The sequence below is a fragment of the Canis lupus genome, chromosome 1, assembly GCF_003254725.2.
Source record: "Canis lupus dingo isolate Sandy chromosome 1, ASM325472v2, whole genome shotgun sequence".
In the NCBI taxonomy this organism is placed as follows: Eukaryota; Metazoa; Chordata; class Mammalia; order Carnivora; family Canidae; genus Canis; species Canis lupus.
The window spans coordinates 71288245-71310305 of NC_064243.1; the positions used below are offsets into that span (position 1 = coordinate 71288245).

The 22061-nt window shown below is 46.9% G+C and overlaps 1 protein-coding gene and 1 long non-coding RNA gene across 2 annotated transcripts in view; one reads left to right on the plus strand and one right to left on the minus strand.

Annotated features, from left to right (window-relative positions):
- Positions 1–14991: 14991 nt before the first annotated feature.
- Positions 14992–22061, plus strand: part of PTCH1 (patched 1) — a 70553-nt gene continuing 63483 nt past the window's right edge. The window contains exon 1 of the mRNA XM_025423106.3: positions 14992–15122. Within this exon, the coding sequence (XP_025278891.1) occupies positions 15120–15122 (3 nt within the window). The 5' untranslated portion in view covers positions 14992–15119. The remainder of the gene's footprint in view (positions 15123–22061) is intronic.
- On the minus strand, positions 18058–20735 carry LOC112644600 (uncharacterized). The gene is made up of 2 exons (XR_003126536.3): positions 20643–20735; positions 18058–20222 (listed from the first exon to the last, which is right to left on the minus strand). It is a non-coding gene; the product is annotated as an uncharacterized LOC112644600 (long non-coding RNA).

Sequence of the window (22061 nt, forward strand, 5' to 3'; positions counted from 1 at the left end):
GGTTTATGAATGGCCCCTTCCCTCATTGAAGCCAGCAGTAATAGGTGTGGTCCCTCTCAAATGGCATTCGACTTCTTCTCCTATCCCCCTCTTCTACTTTTAAGACTCTAGTTTAGGGATGCCTGGGTGGCTCAGCAGTTAAGCATCTGCATTCGGCTCAGGGTGTGTCGAGTCCCACATCGGGCTCCCTTCAGGGAGCCTGTTTCTCCCTCTGCCTGTGTCTCTCATGAATAAATAAATAAAATCTTAAAAAAAAAAAAAGACTCTAGTTTAGACCCACTCACTCAAAAAAAATCCAAGATAATCTCCCCATCTCAAGGCCTTAACTTAAATTACATTGGCAAAGTTTCTTTTCTCCAGGTGGTGTGACATACTCACAAGTTCACAGGATTACGACGTGGACATCTTTGAGGAAACGGTATTTTGCTTCCCACAATCCACCCACCCCAATACTGTTTTATCAACATCTTAATTTTTTCTTAAAGTGAACCCCAATTCCATGCCACCTCACTTAGTCTTTCTAATCTGTGTAATTTCTGGAATTCTCACATTCACAAAATGGCATAAAATTTTTACCCAAGTCATTACTGGGTGAGTCAGCAGAAGTGTTCTAATGGTTTGACTAGCTATCCATTGTAAAGGCTAACCCTAATCATAATGTCATCAAAGTATTTGAAGTAGACAGACTCCTTCAAATATGCAGATTGGGTCAGAATCTGTCTTCTAAAATTAGCTTTATTATAGAGGATCTGGCACCAGCAAACACTGGCCTAACGAAAATCACCCTGGTGAACACAGAGTACCTCTGAGTACCTACAGAGAGGTATCTACTCGCACATCCATGCTCATCAAAGTGTGAGGAGCAGCAGCCAAAATTTAGAAGCACCCAAGTGTCCATCAAAGGATGCAAGGATAAAGAAAATGTGGGAAATCCAGAGAGGGGAATACCATTCAGCCTTGAAAAAGAATGAAATCAGCACAGGCTACAACATGGATGAACCTTGAGGCTATTATATTCAGTGAAATAGGCCAGTCACGAAAGAATACATACTGTATGATTCCACTTCCATGAGTACCTAGAATAGCCAAATTCATAGAGACAAGAAATAGAACAGTGGTTTCTGGGGAGCTGGGGGAGAGGGGAATTTTGAGGAGTTAGTGTGTCACAGGCACGGAGTTTCTGTTTTATAAGATGAAAAGACCTGTGGGGATGGATGACGTGATGGTTGCACATCAGGGGGACTACTTCATGCCACTGAACCAATACTTAAAAAATGGCTGAAGTGGCAAATTTTATATTTTTTTAAGATTTTATTTATTTATTTGAGAAAGAGAGAGAGAGAGAGAATGAGCTGAGGGGAGTGGCAGAGGGAGAGAGAGAAGCTAGCTCCCGGATGAGCAGGGAGCCTGACAAGGGCTTGATCCCAGTACCCTCGAACCATGACCTGAGCTGAAGGCGGATGCTTAGTGGACTGAGTCCCCCAGGCACACCAGCTATTTTTATCTTATGTGCATTTACCACAATTTAAAAAATGATTTTCAAAAAGAGCTTAAATATATTTGAGCCTAGTTGTTTTTAAAATTGTTTGCAAGGGACGCCTAGGTGGTTCAGTCCATTAAGCGTCTGCCTTCAGCTCAGGTCTTGATCTCAGGGTCCTGGGGTTGAGCCCCACATCAGGCTCCCTGCTCAGTGAGGAGTCTGTTTCTCCCTTTCCCTCTGTGCTCTCTCTCTCTCTCTCTTTCTCTCGCTCTCTCTCAAATAAATGAATAAAATCTTTTAAAAAATTATTTGCAGAATTGTTACAAGGTTTCTCATGATAATACAGGAAATTTCCTTCCTATGGGGAAACATTTTGTAGCAACTCAGAAACCAGAAAGTGAGATTTGCATACACTTCCAATGCTTAAAAGTCTGGAGAGAAGCTACTATTACACTGTCTACTCCAGCCCCCTTGTCCTTTACACAGAGGAAGGTGAGAAAGCCCCAGAAAGTCCTAGAGTCTTGTTTTAACTTATAGGCTGTGGCACAAGACCCAGGCAGTGAGTATTGGCCTCTGTGCATGAGCACAGGTGAGAAAGCAGGACATTGATGGGACAGTGCTGGCATTCTCCCCTCATTCAGTAAGTGCTGGGGACCTACTGAAAGTTTCTAGCCTAGGGCTTGGTTGAAAAGAACTGAGTCTTAGGAAGGGGACTTTGTCATCATGCCTGGGAACCAGCTTGAAGACTATTATAATAGTCCACGAAAGAAATCCTGATGGCCTGGACCAGAGACGCCTGGGAGGGAAAAGAGTGAGTGTGAGCAAAAGGACAGTAGGAGAGGAGGTGGGACAGTGATAGCTGCATGACTGCTCCAACAAGGGTAGGGAGTAAGCTGGCTGAGGGAAAAGAATAAAAAGATGTGTGCACACATAAAGCCAGGAGTGGACTGGTATTGATGCCTCCTGGGTGGGGGAGGGGAGGGAGAGGAAGGCTATTTTGGCAAGAGCATGATGGTTTCCCTTTTGACATTTTGAGTTTGGGGTACCAATAAACAACTCAGATAGAGATTACAAAAGTCCTAAATCATCAAGGAATTGAAGGACTAGAATATCTGGCTGCCACCTGCCCACATCCTTGGACGACCGCGATGTGTCTGCTGGAGCTAAGTAGTGCCAGCTCTGCTGGACAGGACTATGCACCTAACCACACTGTCTACCGCTTCCCAGTGTTTCCTCTACATTAAACTTGTATTTCTCTGGTTACTTAATTTATTATATTTTTTACCATTCAAAGTGGGTTTTTTTGGTTTAAATGTATCTTTCTTTTTTCTTACAGACTGAATTTCCTACTTCTGCTAAAAAGGTTTCTTAAATCCCTAAGTCATGTTTTATGTCTTAAATGCATTATTTTTATTGTTTTACTTTTTGCATGTAAACACATTGTCTAGAACCCATTTTTTTAAAGATTTTATTTATTTATTTGACAGAAAGAGAGAGAGCACAAGTAGGGGGAGCAGAAGAGGGAGATGGCGGAGATCACATGACCCTGAGATCACAACCTAAGCCGAAGGCAGATGCTTAAGCAACTGAGCCACCCAGGTGCCCCTAGAGCCCATTTTTGCAAATGTTTGAGATAGGGATACAAGTATATTTTGGTCCAGGAGGTAGCTAATTGGGTCAGCACCATCATGTTTCATGTTAAATCTTTCCCACTGAAGTCAATTATCTCCTCTGTCAGATATTAAACTCTCATACCTCCTGGAATCTATTCTTGTGTTCTTGACTCCTTTTTACTAAATTATTTTACTTTCCTTATGATTAGAAGCAAGACAAAGCTCAAAAAGCAAGTTAGAACATAAGCACGAAGCCAGGCTCTGTCCAGACAATCTGTCTCTAGGTCCTTTACAGGAAGGGAAGTAGGATGAGGGAGGATCAGACACACATGGCTAGTCTGGAGGTGGGAAACCTGGGCAGTTTGGGTGACATGGTGTTTTACGTTCTGGGAAGTAGCCATATGGTGCTGGCCAGTTTGAATGAGAAGTCAGGAAAGCAACTGATCAAGTAGAAGGCCAGTCATTTGAAACCAGGAAAGTTCTAGCAGTGAGATGGAAAAAAGAAAAAGAGATGAAGAGTCTGGTCCATAAACACCAACTTTCTGATACTGAGACAATTTCTGTCCCATCTGGGGAGCATTTTATAGTCTTTTTCACTAGATAAGCAAACAATCTTGGAATATTGGGGTGAGTCAGTCAGATTAGTGGCTGAACCTGAGGAAGGGACAGGAGAGAAGTTTAGGTTATGGTTAAGGGAAGCCCCATTTAGCTACCTACAGAGACCAAGTTTACCAGGCCTCTTCCTTTTCCCTTCAGGCCAGATCTAGACTAATGGCCCTCAAATCTTAGCAGGCATCAGAATCACTTGGAGGATTTGCTAAAACACAAATTGCTGGGCCCCACCTCCAGAGCTTCTGACTCAGTAGGTCTGTCCAGGGGAGGCTGATGATGCTGCAGACCCAGATACTCTACTTTGAGGACCACTTCTCTAGACTTTAATATCAAAATGTCTGATAGTTATACTAATGACTAATAATTTAAATTACTAATAACACTTGAGACATTTAAAACATTAAATCATTTAAACATTAAAAACTTACTTGTAAACTTTTTCCTGACCCCTTATGCAGAATTGATGCCATCTCTGTGCACACGGAAGAAGGGATATTCGAGTTGTGCCTCAAAGAGTGTATGTAAAGGTAGAAGGTATAGGAAATAGATAGAGGGAAGAGCAAGAGCATAGGCCCAAGAAAGTGAAAAAAACAGAAAACCACACATAATTCCATTTGGCTCAGGAAGTGTGGTAAGGTGTGGAGCTACAGCTGGAGAGGAAGGCAACCAACCAATTCACCAGGGACCATATAAACCACACCAAGGAATGTGGACATGATGCCTGATAAACTCCTTTGGGTAATGGAAAGGGAATCATCAAAGGTAATTTCTGGCTGGATAACTTGTTAATGGAAGATCCATTAACTGAGTCAGAAAAGCAGGTTTGGTGACAAAGAATTCAGCCGGAGGAGGTAGGCAGGAACACTTTCAACTCTAGGCACCTGGGAAGCATCCATGTCCAGGAGGGAGTTAGATGTAGTCTGAAGTTCAGGGTAAATGGCTGAGAGGGAGACTGGGGTGGCAGTGGGCTCACTGCCCAATCTACAGGGGTAAAAGAGAAAGCCTGCAAAAGGAACTGAGGTCAGCACTGGCCCCTGTGGAGTGTTAACACTTAGGAAGTAGATGGAAGAGCAGGAACCAGCCAAGTAAGCTGGGGTGGTGGGGGGGAGGCAGGGAACAGTCAGAGAAGTAGAAGCAGAACACAGGCGGAGGCAGGAGAAACAACATACATGAGTGCATCATGAGGAGCTGTCAGAGGTGTTTCATGGGAACAATCTAATCTGTCAGTGCTCTGGACAGCCTGTTGGCCAAGGAGGCTGGAGCCCAGGACAGTCTCTCTATCCAGAAAGCAGCCTTAGCTGGAATTCCTGGAGTGGAGAAAAGTAGGGTTAGACCGCTGGGGTCCCCAGTCATCTCCAGCACTTGCTGCTCCATCATGACAGTGCGGCGTGCGTAGCCTTGGGGGTGGCCAGCTGTGGTGTACCCCTTGAACAAGGTTCCATGAGTTCCGTGGAGCAGCGCAGGTTTCACTTGTAGCTGGTTGGTTTTGAGGGTGTGAGACAGAAAACAGATTCCAGGAATCCCGCATCTGTCTTCAGGTATATTGCATGGGTCTCTTATTTTTGCACTGGTGCACTATTTCCATGGTGTCAGAGTTGGCTCTAACCATACACTGCCAATTAGAGCTCCACTGTCATTTTAAGATGCTTGCTTTGACAACGTTCCATGTTATGGGTTGAATTGTGTCCCTCAGGGAAGAGAGGTTGAAGTCTTAACTCCCAATACTTCAGAACGTGGTGATCTTATTTGGAAATAGGGTCATTGCAGATGTTGTTAGCTCAGAAGAGGTCATACTGGAACAGGGTGGACCCCTAGTCCAAGGACTGGTACCCTTATAGGAAGATACCAGACACAGAGACACACAGGGAGAATGCCATGTGAAGATGGTGGCAGAGGTCAGAAGCGTGCATCTATAAGCCACAGAATGGCCGGTTGTCAGCCATTGATAGAAGCTGGGAGAAGGGCCTGGAACACATTCTCTCTCAGACCTCATGGAAGGAAACAACCCTGCCAACATCTTAATTTTGGACTTCTAGTTTCCAGAAATGTGAGAGAATAAATTTCTGTTATCTTAAGCCATCTTCTGTGTGGTATTTTGTTAGGACAGCCCTAGGAAAAAAACATACATAGAAAACTAGAAATTCATTTACATTATCATATGATAGTTCAGTATGATATTCATCAAAGCAGGAAAAGGAAGTCTGTCCAACCAGGAATGTGTTAGGTTCTTTGAATATGATTTCAACAGATGTAAATTTTGTGTTTCTTTAAACTTTATTGACAAATAAAATTGTAAGAAGTTTAAGATGTACAATGCGATGATTTGATGTATGAACACGTTGTGAAGATAACCCTCATCAGGCTAATTAACATCCATCGTCTCACACATTTACCTTCTGTGTGTGAGAGAGAACATATAAACTCCACTCTTTTAGCAAATTTCAGTTACACAATCTAGTGTTATATGCTATAGTCACTATGTTCAACGTTAGATCCTCAGACTTATTCATCTTTTAATTGGAAGTTTGTATCCTTTTTACTGGCCTCTCCCTAGTATTCCTACCTACCAGCCCCTGGTAACCACCATTCTACTGTTTCTAGGAGTCCCACTTTTACTTTTTTTTTTTTTTTTTTTTTTTTTTAGATTCGACATATAAATGCTACTATGCAGTTTTTATCTTTCTTTTCTTTCTGGCTATTTTATTTAGTATAGTGGCCTCAAGATCCAGCCATGTTATCCCAAATGGCAAGATTTTCTTCTTTTTAAAAGCTGAAGGGACTCCTGGGTGGCTCAGCCGTTGAGTGCCTGCCTTTGGCTCAGAGTGTGATTCTAGAGTCCCAGGATCAAGTCCCGAATTGGGCTTCCTGTATGGAGCCTGCTTTTCCCTCTGCCTGTGTCTCTGCCTCTCTCTCTCTCTGTGTCTCTCATGAATAACTAAATAAAATCTTAAAAAAAAAAAGCTGAATAATACTCCATTGTTTATATATACACCACATTTTCTTGATCCATTTATCCATTAACAGACCCATTTAGGTGTTTCCATACTTTGGTTATGGTGAATGATGCTAATGAACATGAGAGTAGCACAGATATCTCTTCAAGATAGTGATTTCATTTCCTTTGGATATACCTAGAATTAGGATCCCTGGTATGGTATTTTTATCTTTAATTTCTTGAGGAAGCCCCATACTGTTTTCCACAGTGGTTGCACCAGTTTACATTCCTACCAACAGTGCATGAGGGTTCCATTTTCTCCACATCCTCCTCAGCACTTGTTATATTTTGCCCTCTTGATAATAGCCATCCTTCCATGTGTGAGGGAGATATCTTACTGTGCTTTTGAATTCCATTTTATTTTTTTTAAAGATTTTATTTATTCATGAGACACAGAGAGAGAGAGAGAGAGAGAGGCAGAGGGAGAAGCAGGCTCAATCAGGTAGCCCGACGTGGGACTCGATCCCAGGTCTCCAGGATCACACCCCAAGCGGAAGGCGGTGCTAAACCGCTGAGCTACCGGGGCTGCCCTTGAATTCCATTTTAACAAGTGTACATTTCACATGCTTAAAAAATGTTTTTACATTTCTGTCACCTGCTCATACAAAGTTTTTTTTTTTTTTAAGGTTTTATTTGTTTATTCATGAGAGACACAGAGAGAGAGGCAGAGACATAGGCAGTGGGAGAAGCAGGGCCCCGCAAGAAGCCCAATGTGGGACTTGATCCCAGGACCCCGGGATCACGCCCTGAGCCAAAGGCAGATGCTCAACCGTTGAGCCACCCAGGTGTCCCCATACAAAGTTTTAAATCGTGGTACCTAGAAAGAATTTTAAGAGATCATCATTGAAACATCTTGAACAGATTATTATTCACATTTTACTCTGAGACTTTTCCTCAATCATCTTAGGCATAAAAGCTGACATTAAAAAAAAAAAAAATGGTGCTCCTGGAAGGCAGCTCAAGTTTCTCAATCAAACACTTGAAAAGGTTTCATTTGGGGACACCGGGGTGGCTCGGTGGTTGAGCGTCTGCCTTGGTGATCCTAGAGTCCCAGGATCAAGTCCCGAATTGGGCTCCCTGCATGGAGCCTGCTTCTCCCTCTGCCTGTGTCTCTGCCTCTCTCTCTGTGTGTGTCTCTCATGAATAACTAAATAAAATCTTTAAAAAAAATTTACACATTCCCCTGACTTTCAGCTTGTACAGCTTCATTCCCTTGGAAAACATTACCTGGGTTTCTAGTCTGTGCCTAGGGAAAGAATGAAGGTGGTAGCTCAGAGGTTGGCCATGCTGGGGTGGGGAAGCAGAGGCTTCTAAGGACAAGATTTGCCCTGGGGAACCTCTGGGTCTCCCCCTCTCCCTCTCTTCTTTGCTCTGATCAGCAGCCCCTCTTCCTTTCCTCAGCATCCCTCCTCACCACACTCTGCCCTTCCAGGGGCCAGGCTCAGGCTCACACTCCCTGTGCTCTTCCCGGCCCCATTCCCACCCTGCTCACACACTTGTCATTTGTTCTCATACCCTGTTCTTCATACCCTGCTAGACCATAAGTTTGTCCAGGAATATGATGGTGTCCTTTTAAAAAATGTTTTTATAATGAAGCAGATCTACATTTTCAAGAACAAGGATAAAATGAATTTTTTTCTTTACAATTTTTTTCCATAGGCTCCACACCCCACATGGGGCTTGAACTCACAACCCCGAGATCAAAAGTTGCATGCTCTACTGACAGAGCCAGCCAGGCACCCCAAAATGAATTATTTTTGAAGTTTCAAAATTAAATAATTCATTGCTTCCTGAAGCCCTAGAAATAACGGCTTCCCTGAGTGGGTTTGTCATGCTCTGGCTTTTCTAAGTATACCTGGTTTTGACCTTTGTGTAAATGGAATTTATGTGTGCACTTTTATGAGATTTGCCTCTGACCCAGCTATTTCACCCAAGATAATGTTTGTAAGATTCATCCTTGTTGCTAGAAGGTAGCTAGCTAGGGCTCACTTATTTTCACCTCTTGGTAGAATTCCACCATGTGAATTCTCCAGGTTCTCTTTGCTACTTTGATGAACATTTTCATCATGTCCATTTTATGCCATTACAAATGCTGATGTTCTCAACTGCTCCTCCCAGGCGTCATCTTTCTCTTAGAGATATATCTAGGAGTGGGATTCATCTTGCTAGACAATGCCAAATCACATTGCAAAAATAATTTTCCAGCCTGTACTCCACCCAGTGGTGTCCGAAAGTCCCCACTATTTCAGTCTTGTTCATACTTGCTAAGAATTTTGGCAATCTAAAAAAAAAAAAAAAAAAAAAGAATGTTGCCCATCTGAAGGGTATGAAATAGTTCATGGTGCTTTTAAGGAAGATGATTTTTTCATTCCCCGGTTCCCAGCATCTAACAGAAGGCTCTGCATGAAGAGCTCACAAACCTTTTACCAATCAATCAACAGCAATAATGCAGTGTGACAAGTACCATGAGAGAGGACAATGTTAACATATTTGTAAATTAGCTGTCTCTTAAGTCTTCCAAGCTAGTTGCATATCAGGATCACCCAAGTATCCTTTTATTTTCCTGACATTTTATTATGAAAAACATCAAACATACAACAAAGTTGGAAGGATTTGACAGTAAATACCCAACCTGGATCCTACCATTAACATTTTACTACACTTGTTCTAAGGAGATTCTTTAGAAAAATGTCAATTACCCAGCGCTGAGATTCTGATTCTAGAGCTCTGGGATGGGAGCAGACTCTATTTTTGTTTTTTCATTTTTGTTTTTAAACTCCCCAGGTGATTCTGATGAGCAGTCAGCCTTGGAAACCACTGCCTGAAGGAACTTGTTGCAATAAATAAAGAAGACAGATTTATAATTAGCCTAGCAGGGCTCATTCTTTGTGGGGGGATTAAAGTTCTGCTGGGTGCCTTAAGCCATTTTCTTAGACCACCAGCATTCCTAGGAAATGTGTCACCCGGTGTCAGATTTGTGGAGGTGTGGGCAGGTTCCTTGGAGGTGGCAGGTCAGGTCCTCCTTGCGTCAGAAGCGAAGAAGCAGCCAGGTCCTCTCCATCCCACTCCTCCCTCTGAATGTCACAGGAACTTGCCCTTTGGATCCATGCCAGGTCCTTTCAATATCCAAGGGTTTTTATGGGCTGAACTGTATATCCCCCTAAATTCCTATATTGAAGCTCTAACCCCCAGTACCCCAGAGTGAGACTGTACTTGGAGTTAAGGTCTTTAAAGAGGTAATCAAATTAAAATGAGGTCATATGATGGGCCCCAATCCAATACAACTGGTGTCTTTAGGAGAAGAGGAAATGTGTGCATACACACACTTACATAGGGAAGACATGTGATGACACAAGACAATGACCACCTACAAGCCAGAGAGAGGCCTCAGAAGAAACCAACCCTGACAAGATCTTGATCTTGGACTTCTAGCCTCCAAGACCATGAGAAAATAAATTTGTTGCTTAAGAACTCCGTCTGTGATACTTGGTTATGGCAACTCCAGCAAGCTTATACAGGTGTGAAGGGAAGGCACTAAGCCTGGGGTCAGATGGCAGGGCAGGCAGACTCGGGCTTCTACTCCCTACTCCCAGGAAACAGGCCTCCATCAACAAGTGGGCATGGTTGCAGGAGAAGGTGGCCCTGGCCCCAGGGCCCTCCCCATGCGGCTGCTGGGAAACAGGAACACACATTCTCTCCAGACCCTTGCTCCTCAGAGGGGTCTTCCTCACAAACACAAGGAGGTGAACTGTCTGTATGCCAGTGGTCTTCAGAGCTACCGACAGTCCCGCACACTTGTGGCCGAGTGGCCCCCAGAACACAGCAGAGTGACAGGGCTCAAGGACATCTGAGCCCTTCCACCTCAAACCTGCCCCTTGAAATCTCACCCACACCTGCCTTTGCTTCACACACCTCTCTCTCTCACAGCACAAAAATGGATCATAGCTCACCCTCCAGATTTTGAGTCCTGGGGCGTGGGTAGGTGCATTCCGGTCCTGTGCCTCTTCCTGCTGATCTTAATCAACACAAATGACGAATTCTGAGTGGCAATAATGCCAATTGTGTAAAACAGCACTTTTGGTCAGGCAGAGGCTGTTTTTTATATTTACTACATTTAATATATATTTTTTTAGCCTTCCTAGGTACAATTAGAACCTTGATGGGAACTTTTCTGACCTGCTTGATTATAATAAGCTGTTTCTCCAGGCCCTGATCCACCACCATCACTATCCTCATCCCCACCATCCAGCCTGGCCACACCTGCTTTCCACAGTTTAAAAATCTCCTTTGGCATTTCATTCCTTACCACGTTCTTCATTTGGCAAGGCTTGGCCCCTACAGGTCTTCTGGAGAGTAGATTGTCATCAGAAGGAGTCCTATGCGGACATCACTTGCAAGAGTAAACAACTTGCTTAAGTTTCGTTTTTTAAGATAGGGGTTGCATCGGTATCTTTCTCTTCCTGTTTCTTCTTGTCCTGAGATTGCTGTCCTATGAATACTTCATCACCCCCATGAACCTCCCTCCTCAGTAATCAGGTCCCTTGGAGCCTTTGGTTTCTGACTTTCCAGATCTCACCCCACCCCTTTGGTTTCCAAGCTGTTTGTTCAGATTTTTGTTCTGCAATCCTGTTTTACCTCTTGTTGCTGTATAAAGAATTCTCCTTTTACTGTTTCAGCGTATCTCAGCACTGCTATGCAATTGCTCATCCAGTCTCCTAATTCAAATCAACCACCTTTAAATATTCCTTGCCCCTCCGGTCTTCATAGCCCTAATTCTCCAGGTTGGCTTGGCTGTGGGTATCTTCCTGACAGGAAGGAGGCAGAAGGTGGGGGTGGGTAATCATTTTAGAATTGGAATCCCTACACTGAACAAAATTGCTTTTTATGAGAGCTTGATCCGTCTGATCCAGGATCAAAGAATGGCTGACCTAAGATGAGTGTGTACAAGTGGTGGATAGCTTCTTAGATGTGGACAAATGTTTCTTCTGAACCCTCAATTATTCATTTGAAGTATTCCAGTTGCTGGAAGTTACTCCGAGAGAGGGACTGGGTAAAAGTGTTTGGCACCCATATTTAGCAGGAGCCAGGGAAGAGGGGAACACAGAATGAAGACTGTGTCCACGTGCATGCATGTGCCCCTGTGTGTGTGTGTGTGTGTATGTAACAAGGGTAACAACGGTATCTCAAGTAGCAACAGATATTCACAAAGACAGAGCCAGGGATGACCTTGCCCAGCCACAGACTCGATTATACCCATGTGATTTGTTTCAAAGCCATTTCATAAAGTCCTCTCCTGTCCCCTCCTTTGGTATGTTTCTAATGGCTCCGTCTAGTCCTGCCTGATGCCCTGAAATCTCCAACTTTAGAATTATTCCTCTGGGTATGGTTCCACAAGTCCAAGTTAACTTGCAAAAATACTGTCTAGTAGCCTGGTCGACCATTAACACCTTGGTGCCAATTGGCTTATCAGACCGGCAGGCTAGAGCTGAGCTCTGGGTCTGGAAGCCTCTCAGTCATTGACACCTCCATGCCAAGTCGGTTATCAGACTGGGCAGCGCCAGAGGGGGTTTTGCAGGAAAGGGCACAAGCAACTTTAGAGGGGTGGAAGCAGCTGTTTGATGAGGAAGAGCCCGCCCTGGTGGGGAGTCTCAGAGAAATGCCAGAAGGTAACATATGGGGGTCTGGGCCCTGCAGAACACATATCTCACAGTTGATGATTTAACGTTTCTAGCATCTTAGAGGGAAGAGAGGCACAGCACTGAGACGATTCACAAAGACTGATTTCAGAGGAAGGAAAAGACGGGCTGGCTGCTCTTGTCGGTAGAGAAAGGATTTCCAGTGAGTTCTCCTTGCTGACCTTTGTTCCAACCCCAAAGGCGGTCTCCCTGATTCTTTACGTCACCACTAGCCAACTCCAACTTCTTGCACTCAGATCAAGCTGTCTTCACTCCCAGTCATAAAGCATTTGACTAAAATAGGACATAATATGAACACATTCAGTCTTAACTAATGGATTAAAAAACCCACGAAATCTGGCTAGCTCTGTAATCTTCCTGTCCTGCACCATTAAGGGGGACAGGAAGCTCACACAGCTACAGGGCTCTTGCCTGAACAGACCCCTTCTACAGCCAAGTACTATTTTGCGTTTGTAATTTTGAGTTCCTAAAGAAGCCCCTACCCTTCCCAAACTGCATAAGCCTATACTAAACCTGGATCCACCCCTGATTATCAGCCTTGGCCACCTACTTGAGGAGCCTGTGCTCAAGCTTGCTTGCAGAGGGTGAGGTTGGGGGTGCCATTTTAATTAGGAAAAGCAAAGCATGCTGGAATTTCTCTGCAAAATCAGCATACTTACGACAAGCTATTGTGGGCCATTTTAATGTCCTTTGCTAAGCAGTTTCTCTTTTTTTCTTATCTTCCCCTTTCTCTTTCATATTCTAGACTACTCTATTTGGAGATGTATTTTTCCTTCCTCTTCCTTACCCCATCCAAGTTTATAGCAGGGTATGAATAGATCTTTTGATATGACACCAAAAGGTAGTGTTTCTTAGAGAAATGTTGATGGGTTTATTTTTCCAATTATTATGACTCTTAGAATCCATGTTCAGCTTGAATAAGTGGATAATATCCATTTAAGAACATTTTTTTCCTAAAGTCAATTGGTATGAAATGACTTTCTGGACCTACGTAATTCACAGGGCTGCCCAACATTCCAATGCTTAATTACTTAATGCAACTCAAACATAAGCACTCTGGAAACTGAAATAACCTTATTTAAAAATGGTATATCGCCTTTGGGGGAAGGGAGACCAACTGTGACTCCTAGGTTGGTTGTGTGCGTGTGTTTTAATATCACACACGTGCGTGCGCGTGCACACACACACACACACACACACCTAATCACACTGTCAACCTAGGAGGAGGTGAGGAAAGGCTGGCTTTATTTATAGACCAGCCGGTTAACTCTTTATATTTTCAATAAATTATCTTACTTTCCCCCCATCTGTCATTCATCTATATTCATAATGTGGACCATTTAAAATAGCACCTTTCAGCCGTGTGTGAAACACAAGTCTACCCTGCAGGTTTGAGCAGATAAAATGTTCAACACTGTAGCAGGGTCTCTCCGGAACAGGACTTTCCATTTAGGGCAAGAGGCTAACAGCCCTTGGGCACGGAGGCACTTCCGTCTAACCCCATCACCCAAGCTTGCCACATTTGGGAAGGCAGCGTGGGTGGGAGCATTTGGGTGGCATACCCCAAAAACCACAGTAATTGGAAGGGGAAAAAAGCAAATATCAATTAGTAATTCCTCAGCCAGCTACCAATCTTGGTTTCCACGGGACTCCACCTTGGTCTCTTCAGAAGTAGCAGCTTCCCAGCGACCTCGGACAGAAACGACGCGAATCCACTTACTTCTCGGTGCGCTGAACATTTCCCCGGGGAGGCTCTTGTTATCTGCCCGGCTTCCCTGGCTCCCTGCCTCCCCGTCAGCCTGGGGCCTGTCAACCCGAATGCTCCCAGCTTCTCAGGGCTTCCGTGGGAATGCGAGCAGGAAAGGGCTTTGAGAATTGAGGACAGGCAAGGTGGTGGTGTTCCGCAGCGCTCGCGGCACCCCGCATTTCTCGGAGCTCTAGGGACGCTGCAGCGCGGCTTCCCCGCGCCCCAGGCGACCCCCGCCCCCGGGTTCGGGCAAGTGGCTCGGTGTTAGCAAATGATGCGTGTGCCTGTGCGTGTGCGTGTGCGTGTGCGCGCGCGTATGTGGTGGGAGCGGCGGTGCGAGCGCGCAAGGTGGGGAAGGCGAGGTGGCGCGCCGAGACCCCCCGCCCCGCGGCCCCCCGCAGACAGGGCGGAGGGGGGCCGGGGCTCGCCGGAGCTCGCGCGACCCGGCGCCTCCCAGGAAGGCGGGGAGGGGAGCGCCTGTTTACCCAGGAGGGCAGTGCTGATAGCACGTTCCTCGAGTTTACTTTGCTTTCCTTGAGTTTATTGTAAAGGGGTAAAGTTTTCGGATCCGTCACGTGACCCTGACAGGTCCTGCCTATGGCGCGGCAGACCACCCACGCCGAGGGCCATGGAACTGCTTAATAGAAACAGGCTTGTAATTGTGAGTCCGCGCTGCACTCCGCCGAGAGCCTCCGGCGGCCCAGCGCGCCGAGGTTTTTACACTTTCCGTTCCTTTTGTAAAGACGGAGGAGGAGGAGGAGAAGACGAAGACGAAGACGGAGAAAAAGACGACGACAGGGAAGACAAAGAGGCCCGCAGCGACGAGGCTAGGGGTAGACGAGGGAAGACGGGGAGAAGACGGAGGAGCGCAGGACCAGGACAGGGGGGCGAGGGGGAAAAAGGAATTGATGTGAAACTCAAGCGCAGCGTCCGCGCCATCGGCACCCGCGCTCCGGGCAGGGCTTGACGGCCGGCTATGGTGAGTGCAGCCGCCGCCGCCGCCGCCGCCGCCGCCTGCGCCCCGGGGCCGCGGGGCTGGGGGGCGGGAGGCCGGGCGCCCCGCGCGGCGGACGGAGGGCCGGGGCCGGGGCCGGGCGGGAGGGGCGGGCGGCGCGCCGGGGCCGCGGGGCTGGGGGCGGGGGGTGCGCCGCCGGGGCGCGGGAGCGCCGGCCGGGTCTCCACGCTCGCTCGCTCGTCGCGGGCCCCCGCCCCCCTCCTCCCCGAGGCCGGCCCCGCGGGGCGGGGAGGGGGCCAACTGCGGCGGGCCCGGCCGGGGAATGGCTCCGGGGGGAGTTCTCACGGAGGGGGTCGCCCGGGATCCCATTTTCACGCTTGAAAGGGTCGCCACCTTGGCTTCCGCTCCGCAGCCTGCTGGTGGCTCCCGACTCGCCAGCGGAGGCAGAGCTGGGCTGGGAGGGCGGGTGCGGAGAGTGACAGCACCGCGGGGAGCGTGCGGGCCGGAGCGCGCTCCGGAGCGAGCCCCGCGCTCTCGGGGGCGCCCGGGGAGCCCCGCTGGAGGGCAGGGGCGCGCGCTCCTGCTCCCGCACGCGCTCCCGCACCCGCACCCGCACGCCCGGAGCGCGACGCCCAGGGCTGGCCGAGAAGCACCTTAAAAACCCAGCGCTCACACATCCCCCTCCCGCCGCCGTTGGTGGGAAAAGAGGCCAGAGGTGCTTTTCTGGGTTCAGGAAGGGGCCGCTGGTGGGAGATGCACGCGTTGACTCTTGCGCCCACGCAGTGGGGCGTTCTGGTGCCTGCCACCCATTAAAGAGGTCGGCGGCCAGCCGATGCCGAGTGTGGCCTCATGGGAGTCCTGAGGCGGGGCAGGCTGATTCAAACCCCTTTAGACCCGATGCCAACACTGGGCCCACAGGACCTCAGAGACTGTACCTCTGGGATGACGTGGGTTAGGCCTCCAGATATTTAGGTTCGTGTTAAAAGTGACTCCTAGGGTGTGCTTGAGCGATCAGTCCCAAGTGTTCAGACCTCCATGCCCAACACCTAAGAAGAGCCATATGGATTGTTTTCTATGGAAGACACCCAGAGACCTCCCTTTTCCTAGACCTGGGAGAGAAGACTATCTTCTTCCATTTTTACCCTCTTTCCTCCCTGGGGAGGGGAAAATCTAAAAGAACTAGACATAAACAAAAAAGACTCACAATGGGCGGTCCTACATATTTCATAATTGTATAACTGAGGTCTTGAACTACAATAGTCCTTTTTCAGCATTCTGTGTGCGATTCTTTCTTCCTCCAGTTGTTCAACATGCAATTAATTGCCTTGACAAAGAAAGACAATGCTTTTTGGTGTCATCCTTTGTTACTGTAACTTATTATTTCTGGGTGGTACCTCAGGATAAATTGTTGCCTCAGGTGCATTGTGCACCCATGTTGTAAAACAAGGGGCTTTCAATTGCGAGTTTGTGTGTGTTCCAGCTGTCATCCAGCTTCCTTCCACAAGGCTGTGTAAAATGTCTTTGAGTCCAATATCTTTTTATATTAAAATGTTGAATCAAGGTGGACACCAATAGGCCCATTCTCAATTTGGGGTATTAGCTTCATTTCAAACTCACTGTGAGAAGTGTATCTAATTTCTGGTTATAATCTAGTCCTAATCTAACAAGCTATTTGAATAGGAGTTCACACCATTTGGAATAATTTTGTTGGTGGGAGAGAGGCTGCTTTTACAAATTGTCTTCAACTTTCTACAGATAGAAAAACTGATGAAGCAAATCAATATGGATTAAACTATCTGTCTTCCCTGTTTTTATCCTCATTCCTCTCCTCTCTCCCTCCCTCCCTCTCTCTCTCACACACACACACCTTTTATTTTCTCCCGCCTCTGCCACAGTGTATAAAGCCCTATTGAGACATGTAGGCGTGATGTGTAAACCGGATTAGCAGTATGAAAGAAAGACACACAATAAGCTGGAATTGTTTTACTTCCCTTTCATTTCTCATGCTTATATCTCTAATAAATTTGTTGCTCCAGCAGTGGGTCAAAGGGATCATGTTGCTCAGCTTCTTTTTCTTGCAAGACCCAATGGCAGAGATCACCAAAATGAATGGTGTGCCTTCTGCCAAATGCAAAGCTTGATATAGATATATTAGATGGGGAGATAGAGATGAGGCAAGAGAGAGATGAAGGGAAAAAAAAAATGTTCAGAGTCTGGGTCTTTCCAGACTACATCTCTATCCACTGGAGATAGATGTGGTTTGGGGGGGGGGGGGCGGGCACATCAGTACAAGGATCAATGCTATGTTTTCTTTCAAGTTCATTGTAGGCTCTGAACATTTTCTCTGTATTTGGTGACCAAAAGTTTTGGTACCGCATAAAGTCTAATTCTCCTTTTCAAGCTAGTATTTGAACCTGGAGTAATAAATGTGGAGATTTCTGGGACCTACTCTGGACATCTCCCCTCTACCACCCTTTGCCCCCATCCTAAGCTCACTGCTGGCTCAAAAAATGCCAGTGCTCCTGGGTTTGTGCTGTAGACATCTCATTTACTCCTTTGTGGGATTGGGAGCAGCTTCCCATTAAAGGAGATCAGGGGTAATTAGCAGCATTATTTTGACAAGTTGGCTAGAGCTGTTCCCTTTCCTCCAGTCCTGGAGAGGAAGGAATAGGGGAGGGAACAGAAGGTAGAAGGGGAAGGGGAGGAGAGTCATGCTTTGGAGTTTCTCATTCTGTGGCTGCTGAATCTTTTTTTTCCCCTCCCCCCTGAAACTTCTTAGACTCATTTTCTACCATCACCCCTTTAAGTAAATACAAAAGCTGCCAATGAGAAAATAATAAGGCATTCTTAGGGAGCCAAGAAAATGTGGTGGATGGTGGCATACTGGCTTGAGCGGAGTCAAAGTACCTGCTTTCAAGTGCTCAAGCTCTGGCCCATCACTCACATCCTGTACCTTGGGCTCCCCACCCAGAAATAGAATATTACATCAAATCCCCAGTTCCTCTCCCCATCGCAGCCTCTCAACAGGCATACTGTGGGACTTAATGTAACATTTGCAATTCTTTGCATTTATGGAAAAGAATTATTAAGCTCAGGCAAAATTATAACAAGACCCAGAGTCAACTTACTAGAATACATTTACCCCTTTATTCATTTCTACTCTGCAAAAATTAGCTAAATTACACTAGATCTTAAAGACCCATTTCATTGGATCTGAGAAACCAGTGAAAAGTTAAATCTCACCATGGTTTCTAGTTACCCAACCAAGTCCAGCTCCCACAATTGCTTATCGATGGAATGTCCGAATACAAAGGGCAGATGTTTCATTTCAGTGTTATCACTTGGATAATCAGATGTCATTTTTGAGATGTATGTAGTGTGGCCACAGATTCGAAGTACTGGAGCAGAAAAGGGGAAATATTTTTCATATTCATATTTTAAAAGTTTAAGGAAATCTGTTTGAAAACTACAGATTCCTATGAAGTCTTGGATCATAATGGGATGACCTAAATGACAATTGATGCATTGAGATGATGCATTCCCCTTTACCTGGAAAGGGGAAACAGAACACTCTACTGTTGCTCCAAAGTGAGCCAGCAACTCCTGCTGGTTGAAAAGGCCCAAGCTCTCACTTATTTGGTAACTCTCAGGAGGGGAGCCACACTCCAGAGAGGCCATTAAAGGGACTGTTCCCAGCAGACACCTTCACAGGCTTGGCTCCTCCAGCCAGCCTCATCTCAGGTCTGGAGAATTCTTATGGTTAGTTGAAGTTAACAAACCCGGTGTGGCGCAGCGGTCCCCTGCACAGGGCATGCATATTAAAGCCGACAACGCTTACAAATGTAAATAAGGGCAGATTGATTAGGAACAACATTATCGCTGGGAATGTCGCACTCGCATGCATCAGCAATGAGGCAAATTGGGGGCAGCCTCAGCCCTGACCACCCAAGTCGAGCAGGCTTTTACACTAGCTCCTCTTCCCTTTCTTAAAACGTTACAGAAACAAGGCCAATTAGATCCTCAAAGTAATTCATCTCTGTGTAGGAAAAAAGCAGACCACAGGGGAAGCGGTGGGTGGGGGTGGGGAGATTAAGATAGCGCTCGTTAGAGCCCTGGCTGCGGACTGCGTCCTGGAACCGATGGGTAGAATTTACAGGCAAGGACTATTGTCTGAGATGCTGAAAAGTTAACCTATCAAACAGCGGGTGAGGAGGCTGAGGGCGCTGAAAACCCGGGAGATCAATGTTCAAAACGTTTAGGAATTAAGTCAAACTGAGGGAAATGAGCCCGAGTGGAAGAGCTTTGCCATTCAAATGGTGCAGCAGTCAGAACGAGGATAGGCAGCTGCGTGCAGAGAGTAATAAGGACCCATGATGTGTACATAGCCTATCATTTCATTTTAGAAGTCCATAATCCAAGTAGCTAAACTGAAATTGCTGTAAATAAAAGACTGGGTGGCACAAGTAATGTTTGGTAAAAAAACAAACAAACAAACAAACAAAACGCTGTAAAGGAATTTGAAAAGACAAACATAGCAACCTATCACTACATGGTTACTTTGCTAGACAGCACGACTCAAGTATTAAAAAGACAGGTAAAACCAGGGGTACAACCCCCAACTCTCTGAAAAATGTCCAGTGGTAAGCACTTAATAGTTTGACTTGAAACTTCGTCTGCAGAACCGCTCAGTAAGAAAAGTTGGAATAAATCACCTTTCCTACTTTATGTTCTTTATCAAACATAATAAAGGTCAGGACATCGCTTCAAGATTAAACTTGCTATGTGTCGAGCCCAATCTTCCCGCGATATTATTTATTAATGTGTCACTTCAATTGCACGGTGCTTGCCTTCTCTTCTGGACTTTAACAGCCCTCCCAGAGCGGCGCACGGAATCACGTGCTCCTTCGGAGTTCCGAGTTTTGAATTTCCGCGCTGGCCGGGTCCTCCGGTCCTCCTCTTGATCTCGTAAACACCCTCAGACACCTCTACCGTCTTTGTCTCTATCCTGCGGGGCACCCGACCTCGCCCGGGGTGCTGCACACGTTCCGCCGGCTTGGAGTTCAGGAGACAGGGCCTCCCGCTGAATCCAGGAAGGAGAATAAGGCTAGAAGGAAGGTGGTGCGGCTGGATCGAGAGGAAGAGAAACGGGTGGAAGAGGAAGGAGCAAGGAAAGGGGAGACGGAAAGAAGGAGGGAGGTGGAAGCCACCAAAGAGGAAGGAGGAGGGCGGCCGACAAGTCCCCCCCGGGAGCCGCGTGGGCGCCCGGGTGACCTGCGCGCGGGGCTGCAGTCCCCCCGGGCCGGGGCCGCGTACACCGGCCGCTGAATGGGAAGGGACCCGTGCGCTCGGCCATTGGCCGGCCGCGAGGAGGCCGCGCGGACATTGGGCAACGTAAGGGGGCCGGGCCGCCTTCAGGAATGTACTACGGCGCGTCCGGCACGTCGGTCCGCGCCGGCGGGGCGCGAGCCGTGTCTGGGTTCCTGGGAGGCCGCGCCGGAGCCTTAGAATCCGCCGGGCGCGAGCCAGGCGCACCGACTCCCCTACCTGCTCCGCCGGGGCCGCGCGGGGAGTCCCGGAGCTCGGGTGCGCGCAGGCGGACGCAGACGCGCGCGCTCAGGCCTCCGGCCGCCCCGCGCACCGCCCCGGCCCGGCCCGGCCCTGGGTCACGTGGGCGCGTGGGCTCCGCCTGCTCTCTGCTCCTCCCCCTTTCCCTCCATCTGGGTTTCTTTCTTTCCTTTCTTTCTTCTTTTTTTTCAATGAACACACACCGTGTGCATCTTAAAGCCACACTGCCCCATTTCACGGCTGCAATCGGCTTCTGGCTGACGCGGGTTCCCCTCTGCAGTTCAACCACGTTTTTAAAAAAGAAAGGCAAAAATACTAAAACGAAACAGAATCGAGAGTGTGGGGGTCTGGTCCTTGTCTCAGGGAGGGACTTAATCCGCAAACAAGAAAAACAAGTTACACTCTTAATCATTTTTATGATATTTAAATAAAAAACGGAACTGTGTAGGGAGTTTAATTCGTCTCTGGCCCCAGGATCCACTTCAGAGGGTCGCGTGTTTTCTTCCCCAACGGGAAGCGAATCCCTGGGATGTCTCGGTGACACTGGCCGCAGTGTCCTGACAAGTCCTCGCAATCAGCGCACAATTTGTTTCGAATGAATCCAACATCAAAGCCTTTATTCTCCCCAACGTCACGCTATTATTAAATATAACAGGATGCGTACCAGTTTTTGAAAAAAAAAAAAACAAAACGTTTTAAACGGACTTTAAATAAACAAGGACATGTGGGCGATATGAGGGGGGAGTCCAAGTGAACCCCAAATAGGAAAACTTTCTTTTTTTTCTCAATGAAACAATTCCTTTGCTCCTGGCTGTTAAAAGGACTCTGTGTTTCTCTTTTACATATGTCATATTAAAGATTCAAATAAAAACGCCTCTGCTTCAGTGTCTCGATTCCACGTTTTTAAAACTCTGACTCCTTCAAACGGGGACTGTGCTGCCATGGGTATTGGGGTGGGGGGGGGAAGGATTTTAAGAAAGGGTGGCTTTTCTCAACGTCCTTACTTTCCTCTTTAACTTTCCATTTTGTTTATCTTAATGCGAGGCGTTGTTCCCTGCGAGAGCCTAAGTCTTCTCTTTAGTTAAAAAAGAAAAGAGGAGAAAAAAAAAAAAATCTGGCACACACTGGCGCACTATCCACCACCCTGTCATTATTGGTGCAGGCCTGGGAATTCAAGCCGGACCTCCCAGTGTTTGCTGCAGCTGGAGGCCAAGGTGCTTCTGAAAGGGTTTTCTTTGAGGAATTTCAGAAATTGTTTAAGCGCTTAAAAAAATATTACATTTCCCCCCCTGTCTATCGCGAGGCAAATGCTCGTGTGTGTGTGTGTGTGTGTGTGTGTGTGAGTGTGTGCGCGCGCGCAAAAGGCGTCTTACAAAAAGAAGACACTGTAGAAAAGAA